This window comes from Astatotilapia calliptera, chromosome 7, assembly GCF_900246225.1.
Source record: "Astatotilapia calliptera chromosome 7, fAstCal1.2, whole genome shotgun sequence".
NCBI classification, from domain to species: Eukaryota; Metazoa; Chordata; class Actinopteri; order Cichliformes; family Cichlidae; genus Astatotilapia; species Astatotilapia calliptera.
In genome coordinates, this window is record NC_039308.1 from 27,319,938 (window position 1) to 27,330,841 (window position 10,904).

General features: G+C 38.7%; 1 protein-coding gene across 1 annotated transcript; it reads right to left on the reverse strand.

Moving 5' to 3' along the window:
• Nucleotides 1-1,170: 1,170 nt before the first annotated feature.
• Nucleotides 1,171-3,174, reverse strand: LOC113027374 (uncharacterized). The gene is made up of 2 exons (XM_026176992.1): nucleotides 3,100-3,174; nucleotides 1,171-2,661 (listed from the first exon to the last, which is right to left on the reverse strand). Exons 1-2 carry the CDS (start codon nucleotides 3,172-3,174, stop codon nucleotides 2,038-2,040), a joined length of 699 nt encoding a protein of 232 aa, XP_026032777.1. The 3' UTR covers nucleotides 1,171-2,037.
• Nucleotides 3,175-10,904: the final 7,730 nt, after the last annotated feature.

The window sequence follows — 10,904 nt, forward strand, 5'->3', positions numbered from 1 at the left end:
TTGGGCAGAAAAAGGGGAGTCATTCAACATCAGTTTTGGGCTCCAGCGCACTGCAGAAGGGTTGGAGTGTTTTCAAATAGCACTGCAGTAGAAACAGGCTCTAACAAGGAGACAAGCCCATCCCAGTCAGCCCCAGTCTGTCCCAGCCTGCAACCTGCAGTGAGCCCTCCACAGTATTGAAGTGTACCCGCGTGGGGTCAAGGTGTGGACAACCTTAAGTTGCATAGTGTAGAGGTGTACTGTTACATATTCACAGTAAGCTGCAAGGTCAGCGTGACCTTTTATTAAACCGATACGAGTGGATCATAAAAATGAGCAGCAGCATAGCAATCTTTTGTAATAACAGAATAACACAAACATATGTAAGACATTCACCTGTAAACTTAACACATAAACATCCTTGCATCAACTGACTAATAATGAAACTAGTCGTTCAACTACAGTTTATAATACCTTGACTGTGTTTGCTTCACATTCATGTGTAAACTATATACACATGAACATACATGCAGTTCATTTGTTTTGCCATTTTGTGTAGAGCCAGAGGTGGTCATTTGCAAAAGTAGTTCACTAATGAAAAAAAAATTGTGCTTAAAGGTGTATTACTGTTGATCAACAAATATCAACAGATGTTGCTGTATCCTGTATCAGAGGTTACCTGAATAATCTTACTTTCTTCAATACTCCCATCTAAAAGTGTCATGAAATACAAAACTAAGACGAAAGTTTCATCTTTCCCATGGGTAGTGGGTCATAATTATTTATTTATTGTTTATTTATGTGTTTATGGTTTATATGATTGGTGAACACACGCTCACTTTCTGCATTACATTCAGTTGAGTGATATTTTATGCTTAAAAATGTCCTATGAAATAATTTCATACTCCATATTCTACACGCTAAGTGTGTATTGAAAATGATATATTTGCACTAATGATGACTCTGTAGACTTCCATGTAGTTATAGCTATAGACTTTCAAAGTTATACATACATTTCACTAATAGAAATATTGCCTTTACCTTTAAAATAAAATCTATCTATCTATCTATCTATCTATCTATCTATCTATCTATCTATCTATCTATCTATCTATCTATCTATCTATCTATCTATCTATCTATCTGTATGCATATCTATACATACGTATGCATATCTATATATATATGTATATATCAGTTTTGTACTTTGGTACAACTACACTGAATAAAAAATGAGAGAGTCAATAGCTTCAAGCACAGAGCACATATACCAAAGTCTAAACAACCGTTTAATTGTCAAATCTAAACCTGGTTCTCCCAGAGGTTTCTTCCTGTTACAGTTTTTCTCCATTGGTTTGGCTCATTTCTTGAAACAGAAATTACATTCTCAAAACTCTAAGATCATTTGGCAAAACACTCTTACAGTTTAGCACAACACTATAGCTCACCCGCAAAAGCTCATATCTCTTCCAAAACTGTTCACACAGGCTTCAATCTAAATCCCTTTCGCATTTAAACAGTCAGTGTCTCCAAAATGGCAAAGATCCTTCTCAATAGCTTTGGCTCATTTCTCGACACAGATGGGACATTCTCATCATTCTTGGTGCTTTTGTCAAAATAAACCTGGATGGTTGATCACAACAACATGGTCCACCTGCAAAAGCTCATATCTCTCCTAAAACTGTTCACTCATGTGTCAAAACTACATTTCTTTCTAATCTGAATAGTCAGTGCCCCCAAAATGCATCGTCCCTTTGGCATTGTGTGAGTACTGCCATACAAAATGTTTAGATGTTTTGTCACTATGGCAGAGGACCAACAATATACGACAGAAAAGAGTAGCCTCCAAGGTTTGACATCACAGATTGCACTCACACTACCAAGGAAGTTATAACCATTTTTTATTCACACGCAAAGAAAGTTTCATACATATGTAAAAAGAAAATGTACATTACAGTAGTAAATTGTATGAACACAAAATCAAAAAGCAAGGACTTATTCAGTGGTCGCTGTACTCATTCTCCCGCTCTTGTCCACTGTCTTCACCCTCCTGATTATTTACACGCTGTTGTCCGTCTGGCCACAGATTCTCGTCCACATCACAGCGGATACTTTCTCTAGCAATGCAACGAGGGAAGACACGGCGTGCATGCCGCAACCATCCCCTGCGTCCATAGCATGGAGCAGAAATGGCTGATCCTGAGCATGATGCTCATACACTCTCCAGCTCCAAGCAGAGAAAAACTCCTCTATCGGATTGAGGAAAGGAGAGTAAGGTGGTAGGAACCCCATGACCATCCTTGGATGCGTTGCAAACCAGCTCCTAATGAGTGGGCTATGGTGGAAATTGACATTGTCCCACACAATTACATGAATGGGTAGGTGAGGCCCTATGAGACCTCTCTCATTTTCAGGGATAAAATCGGTATAAAGGCGATCCAAGAAGATGAGGAGCTTGTGTGTGTTGTATGGGCCAAGACTGGGGATGTGAGTGGCCACACCATTCTCAGAAATGGCAGCACACATAGTTATATTGCCCCCTCGCTGACCTGGGACATCCACTGTGGCCCGGTGGCCAATAATATTACGGCCACGTCTTTGGCCCTTGGCCAGGTTGAAGCCAGCTTCATCCACGAACACCAGGATGTGAGGGGTCTCATGTCCTTCCAATGCCATTATTCTCTAAAATAGAGTAAAGAACATAAAATCAGTCATACAGAAGAGTCATATACTACAGTTAGACAATTACATGTTCTCCCCCACAGGTTCAATATACTACAGGCCACTGCTCCAGTGGTTCTAAACTAGTGATAGGCCTATGAGGAAGTACTGCAGGGTATTTGATAGAAAGGGGAGTGGGAAATACTGATGACTTACTGAGATGTTACAGTAAAACCTACAGTATTAGATAGATTTGATTGGGAGACAACAAAATAAGGATTATAATGAGAATCGTATCATACAGTAAACTGCAGTTTTCTGTTGAAATTCTTAAAGTCAGATGAAGAAAATACTGATTCTGAAATCAGGTAAAGGAGGTATTGAAACCAAATAAGTGAACTACTGCTTACTGTGATTACAGGTAAGGTTATAATGAGAGACAACCAGTAACTGACTTACATTTACATACTGGTAGCGCAGATCCTTCACTCGGTCAGAGTTCCTCTCAAATGGTACCCTGTAGATTTGTTTCATTGTCATCTGATGCTTCTTGAAAACCCAGTCTATTGTGGAGATGCTTAATGTGTTTATATTCTGGAATATGATTGTCCTGAAGGATGGCATCACAGATCTGTCTCAATGTGATGGCATTATTTGCGGCCTCTTTCCCCTATTCCTCCACCACGCATTCTCAGTCCTCCTCCTCTTCTTCTTCCTCCTCCTCCTTGAGGAAGAACTTCCCCTTGTCCGTTTGCTTGGCCTTGTCTATCCATGTTCAAAGATCGGACTGGCTCTGGTCAAGCTCTATATATCTGTTTGGCAGCACACAATCATGGAATACACCTGTGTGTGACACTACCCCTTCGTTAGTCTAGTTTCACCTGACTGTCAATGACTGTCATCAATTTATCAAATATTCAAAGAAATTCATATATGGTATTCATGGTATTATGTTCTTGACCAATTTTGACAATTGAACAGACAGTTGTGCATGCGAGTACTTATACAATGAAATCATGCTGACATGTTTTGGAGGGAATGATCATTAGACTGAGAATCAACTAATCAGTCTAGATCTACAAGATCTATTCATTTGGAAAATGTGCTAAATGTGGGCTAACTGTATAACTGTAGGCTACTTGTACTTAATCATTTGCAAAGATGCACTGAGACAATTGAGACATGTACTAAGGCATTTTCCATTTGATAAAATGAATGAGAAATGCCATTCTGTTGTGAACATTTGCCAAGAGGTTTGGAGGTTTGTCCATGTTATTTTGAGAATGTAATTTCTGTTTCAAGAAATGAGCCAAACCAATGGAGAAAAACTGTAAAATGGAGTTTCTCCTTCCCACTGTCGCTTGCTCATAGGTGGTCATCTGATTCTTGGGGTTTTGTCTTTTTTCTCTGTATTATTTTAGGATTATCTACAACATAAAGCTCCTTGAGGCAACTGTGTTTTGTGATTTGTTGCTATACAAATAAAACTGAATTGAATTAAATAACTGGATAATGACAAATGCTTCGTGTTTGTGAAGTCAATAAGTCAGACTACTTCCAGATTCAACCATGGCATAGTATTAAAATTTACAATTTATTAGTACATTTGTCAAACTAAAGCCCAGTTTCTGGTTGAAAATAGGTAACCATCAATTAGCAGGAGTTAAGACTGCTTTTTACAAAATACATATATTTTGATTCAAAGTGAGACTTTACGAGTGTTAGTTGGTGTAGTCACCAAGTTTAGTCATCTCTAATTGTAGTATTATATTTAGAGCTTAATCTACCTAATGTTAGGGTTCCTGGGTCGGTGACCCAGTGTTTTGTGTTTTTGGTTATTTGATTTTGTTATTTCTTTATATTCTAGCTTTGCTTTACGGGTTTTTCTTAAGTTAAGGTCCTCTGGGTGGGGTTTGGTTAGAGTTTTAGTGTTTTGGTTTTCTGTCTGTGTTCCTTTGTTGCTGTCTTCCCTGTCTGCTGTATTTCCACGTCCAGTCAGTGTCTGTGTCTGCCCTGGTCCCACGTCTCTGTTCCCTTTGTTTTAGTGCTTGCCTGTGAGTCTGTGTTATGTTTCCTGTTTTACTTTGGAAGTCTATGTCTGATGTTAATGTGTCTGGTTTTGCTTCCCCTGGTCTCGTTAGGCCTGATTTGCCCCAGCTGTTTTTCCCTCCTGTTACTCATTCCCTGATTGCTCCCTCTGTGTATTTAAGCCCTGTGTTTCTCTGTGTCCATGTCGCGATCTACTGTTTATTTTGCTGTGTGGTTTGCCAGTCCACCGGTGTTAGTTTATTTTGAGTTTTTTTCCAGTTGTGTTATGTTTGTGTTCAGCATTAAAGCTGTTTTGGTTTAAGTTTGTCTCTGGAGTCTGCATCTTGGGTCCTATCCCTGTCCGCACACAGCCGTCACCTAACACCTAAAGGTTTTAATGTAGCCTTCTTGTAATAGTATTCAAGAGGACTGGGAATCTATAGCTTAACTAAATAATTGTAATACTTACCACAATGATGCTTCGATCTTTCATGCAATTAACAAGGCTGCCTGTTGCCTTTCTGTCACTTATTTATTCATGAGGTGAAGCAGTATGTCATGAGCCAGAGGAGAGAAAGAATGACACTGAGACATAAACAGACAGACATAAACACAGGGAGATTAATTAAGACGTCTGCTGATAATTCTCAGCTCCTCAGTACAGAGAGACTTCACAGGTACACTTATATTACATTGTAGGTCCATATATGAAAATAGGACATTTGATTAACCCTTTCATGCATGAATTATGACCAGTGTTGGTCAAGTTACTTGAAAAAAGTAATCAGTAACTAATTACTGATTACTTCCCCAAAAAAGTAATCCCATTACTTTATTGATTACTTATTTTCAAAAGTAATTAATTACTTAGTTACTTAGTCACTTAGTTACTTTTTAAAAACACAATTTACAACCTGAAGAGGTGATAAAGCGATAGATCTTTCAGCCCAATTCTACTTTTTCTGCATAATCCATCATACAAAATGTAATCAAATGGAAAAGTCTCTTTTTTTAACTTGTTTTATTAGTTTTAATCTTTTAACTTTATGCATCAAGTAAAAATTTAATTATATGCAACATTCTCTGAGTTGAATAAATTAGTTTAACATTTAAACCTATTTTCTGCACATTCCAGCACATAAAATAAAATATTTTTTGTGTTTACACTCAGTCTTTCAAATAGATGCAAGTAAAACACAGCAGAAAATAAATAAAGTCAAAGACTCAGCGGTCCTGTTGCTCTATTTTCACCTGTAAAGCAGGACTGCGGTAGGCGGAGGTTTACCCTGGTGCAGGTGTGCTGCGGTCAGTGGAAGAATCCGCGAGTTTCTCTGTGAATTTCCCATTGCGTCATAGCGCACTCGGTGCTTGTTGGAAGTTTAGGGGTTTTTTTTCGCTGTAAAAAGAAGTTTTCTTCCCACGCACAACGGACACTAATGTTTTTGTCACTTTTTATGGAATCAAACTCAAAGTAAGGTCAGTACTTCCACGCTTTAAACACTGCACGCTCATACTCTCTCCTGCACTCGATATGTGATCCATTGTTGATCTGCACACAGCTGTTGTCACTAACGGCGCACTCGCTTACGTCACTGTCGTGAGACATTCTTGCAAAAAATCACGGTTTTAGTAACGCAGTAACGCAGCGTTCCTACGTGAAAGTAACAGTAATCTAATTACCGTTTTTGCAATAGTAATCCCTTACTTTACTCGTTACTTGAAAAAAGTAATCAGATTACAGTAACACGTTACAAGTAACGCGTTACTGCCCATCTCTGATTATGACAACTTCAATCAGGACTTTTTTAAAAGTATTTTTATTCATCTTTAGGCATGAAAAAAAAGATTTTTGAACTTCATTTTCTTTTTAAGCATGCACTTTTCAAAGAATTGTTTACATGTCCACTTAGGTGGACAACTGATGTGTATGGAGTGACACATCAGTGGTTTATGTGCAAGTATACCATCAACACTGACACAAATACAAGAAAACGGCCTTTGAATAGCTGTTCACTGTAGTGACCACTATGTGTGAAAGGGTCAATGATCAAATGTCACATCTTTGACTGTCTTCTTTCTGTTAGGAGACCTCGGTCATCAACCCAGAGTTTTGGGTTTTCATTATTATTGTACTTTGATTTTGCCTTAATTTATCATTTCTAGTGTTTTGGTTTCTTTGTTCGTGTTCTACTTTCTGGTTTCTGTCTGTGTTTCTTAGTTGCAGTATCCCCTTGTCAAGTCCGCGTCTCTGTGTTATGTTTCCTGTTTTACTTTGAAGTCTGTGTCTCAGGTTATTGTATCAAGTTTTGCTTCCCATGTCTCGTTAGCCCTGATTTGCCCCAGCTGTGTTTCCCTTCTGTCTCTCATTCACTGATTGCTCCTCTGTGTATTTAAGCTCTGTGTTTTCCTTTGTCTGATCGCCATCGTCCCATGCTGTGTAGCAGAGGTGTGGACTCGAGTCACATGACTTGGACTCGAGTCAGACTCGAGTCATTAATTTTATGACTTTAGACTTGACTTGAAAAAATGTTCTAAGACTTGTGACTTGACTTGGACTTTTACACCAATGACTTGGGACTTGAATTGGACTTGAACCGGTTTACTTGAAAAGACTTGATATTTTACCCCAAATATAAAATTTAACATGCATATTATATAGAGATTGAAAATGTGACGTCATTCACGGGTAGAACCGCAAAGGATTCTGGGAACTCGTGGCAAGCGGTACTAGCGCACGCAGGCTTTCAATTGAAATCAGTCACACAGCGATAAAAAGAAACACAAAAATGTCAAGAAGCTGTTGTATTATTAACTGCAATAGCCGGTCGCATGACAGCCACGGGAAGCCGACGGGTAAAGAGATCGGTTGTTATCGGATTACGACGTTGAAGAGAAATTGTTTGAGCCATGTTTCCGAAGTAACAAAGAGGCGACGGATGGCCTGGATTGCAGCCATTCAAAGATCAAATATAACGTCCCAGAACACTCCAGCTCACAGGTTAGTCTGCTCCAAGCATTTACACGAAGGTCAGTGTTTTTTAGTAGTTAATACGTCATTTTTCATAAAATAATTGGTGATATAGGTTAAAAGCAAGTCTGGCGCTGAACAGAAATTGTCGCTCCTTTGTTTATTGTGCATAAATAGTGAATTATCCTGACACAATATTGCGTTTCGCTTCTGTTATTATGGTACATTGACAAAAACACATACTTTTATTCACAGGATAAAACAGGTTTTTTGTATCACTAATTGCCCAGTACGATTACAGCATACAGTATTATTGTCACTGCTACATTTCTGTGATGGGTACCAGAAATTATTTCCACTACTAATTAATTACCGTTGAGCTCAAAGGTCCTATTAATAAACGGTTAACGAATGTGTATTTATGACGACGATTTGTGAGACTGGTAAACTTATGATATGTACGATGATCTTTACTTTCTACACGGTGCATTTCAAGGTCCTGCACCCATCCGTCGGTAAACTGTACCTGGGCTTGTTGCAGTGACCTGAAGTTACTAAACTTCACGAGTGTATGCACTCACTCCAAGAACCGTATGATTATAAATATGCATATAAATATGCTAAGATGAGATAGCTGACTTCATCTAACTAGCAAATGTTGTCCAGGCTACGTTGGTGATACAGTTTTTTTTAATGTGTATGATATTTTTGTCATGCGATTTTAAAGCCGGTCCTACAACCGCATCCAAGGCTGTGTAGTCTGTCCATCTGCTTGCCAGTATAAGTTTCCTGTATTTCCAGTCAGCCATCCACCAGTAAAGTTGCATTTGAGTTTATCTTTTTGCTCCTTGTGTCTGCGCTTTGGGTCCACCACTCCTGCCTGCACACAGCCACACATGACACTTTCATCCACCTTGGTAACCTTGTCAAATTCATCGACAGTACTAGCAGTTGTAACACTGGTGTCCTTCAAAGCACCAGACTGTAAAAATGTCATACATAGGTTAAAACTCTGTACTGATGCATATATATGCGTGCTTGTTTTTCTGAAGTGATGCATTAAAGACTGTGTTACAGTTATTTTATTTTAAACCTTTGGTTTAAAATGAATAACATAATTTCTATAACAATGTCAAAATATTTGACCGTATCACTTGTTTTCTTCATTTGAATTTGTGTACGTGTGTGCATACATTGCACTTCACAGGCACATGGTCTGTCAGTGATGAATTTACATTATTGCTTCATCAGCTCCCCTTCGAGGTGCCCTGTACATTGATTAACATATTTTTTCCCCGGTGGGTTTCAAAGCTGCTCTGATGCACGCACCAGGGAAGAAAATCTATTTGTACATTGTCTTTTAGGTTGAGTGAAAATAATTGAGAAAAATACAAAACAATTTCAGTTCTGTGTAAATTTTTTAGGGTTTTGATGATATTCTGCAACTAAAATCATTTGAATCCACTCCTATAACTTACCAGACTTCACTGTCCTGGTGGTGGCGGCAACAAATCGTCAATTTTCATATAAATGAACACCTTAATTACACTTCCAGAACATTTTATTTGTCCACAGATTTCTTAGGTGGGGTAACAATTCACTTTTAAAATAACAAGAGCCAGAGTCTGCATAACCATGGATTTTTGGCTCAAGGCCAAATCAATAATGATTTGTTAAACAATCTTATGTTGTAGTGGATCTGAAAACTTTCGTCTTCAGTGTTCTGCAAAGGTCAAAGATTGGCTGTACGCCTCCTGAGATGGATGGTTGAGAGGTGGAAGGGTAAGAGCATCTTGTGGGGAGGTAAGCAGGGTGTGACAGCTTGTGGATAGCTGTACTGGGTGGTGCTGGTGGGAGGTGGGGAGCAAGTGATGTCATGGATACTGCGAGGGCAAAAAAAAAAAAGAAAGATGAACAACAGTAGAAGGGGTTTGCAAAGGAGAACAGAAAGGGAGGGGTGACACAAGGATCTGCAGTTTATCTGCAATGCATCAGTAGCTCTCTCTCTCTCTCTCTCTCTCTCTCTCTCTGTGTGTGTGTGTGTGTGTATGTCCATGTTAACATCGAGCAGAGTTTTTTTTCTCATAGGCGATCCTCTGTGGATGGCTAAGTAGCCACAGACAGAAATAAAACTGTTCCACATCTTCCTCACACAGGGAAAAGGATTGGCAAAAGCCCAAGACAGGCCTGTCACTTCACACACACACACACACACACACACACACACACACACACACACACACACACACACACACACACACACACACACACACACACACCGATCGTATGGAGCAGGCATCAGCAAGGAAAATGCTAATATTCAGTCCTTCGAGTTTCTAAATCAGTTTGATTTTTTCCACAAATCAGTAGGGGAAAACGGGTATATGTGAAATGCACAAATACGCAAATCACTTGTTCCACTAGAAAATGTTTGAAAAGCAACCTGAAAAAAGTGATTCCCTTCAACATACTTCTTCAGCAGGGAAGCCATCAAACCTTTAATAAATTCAACATGAGATTCAATCACTCACCTAAAGTTACATAACAAAATATATGACAAACAAACTGGGGAGTGTTGTATCAATCTGTCAGCTCGCTGAGAAAATTGCAAAACTAATCTGAAGCATAAATACACACATACAAACACGTTATATCCCACTAAGCATGTTTTCTCGTTTCCCTGTGATGAAGGGAAATTCACAGTGTTGCCTAGGCAGTGATTTATTTTGTTGTTGCCATTTATCTGTAGCATTTGGTGCTCCAGATAAATTATTTAGAGCTCAGACTAATGATGAGATTGCCTATTTATGCTATATATTATGATAATATTTGCCTAGACCTCCTGTCAGACCACCATTAGTCACTGAAAGTGTTGGACTCCAGATATAGAATAGAATAGACTAGAATAGAATAGAATAGAATAGAATAGAATAGAATTCAGCTTTATTGTCATTGCACATGCACAGGTACAGGGCAACGAAATGCAGTTTGCATCCATCCAGAAGTGCTTTAGTGATATAGATATATTACAATATATATTAGCAATAATATAGATATGTGAGTATATTACAGAAATGGGTCTATTATGGTATGTTATAATGTACACGGTATGAAGTATGTTATGAATATTCTATAACTATGTACAGTAACTGGCTGTAGTGAGTACAAGCTATGTAAATGGTAAATGGCCTGTATTTATATAGCGCTTTACTAGTCCCTAAGGACCCCAAAGTGCTTTACATATCCAGTCATCCACACATTCCCACAC

What these genes read in the sequence shown, in the direction of transcription:
- LOC113027374 (XM_026176992.1), bottom strand. Translation starts at nt 3,174, where the DNA reads ATGAAACAAATCTACAGGGTACCATTTGAGAGGAACTCTGACCGAGTG. An exon ending in TGCGCTACCAGTATGTAAAT is followed by an intron (nt 2,662 to 3,099) that starts GTAAGTCAGTTA and finishes ACTCTATTTTAG; the next exon opens with AGAATAATGGCATTGGAAGG.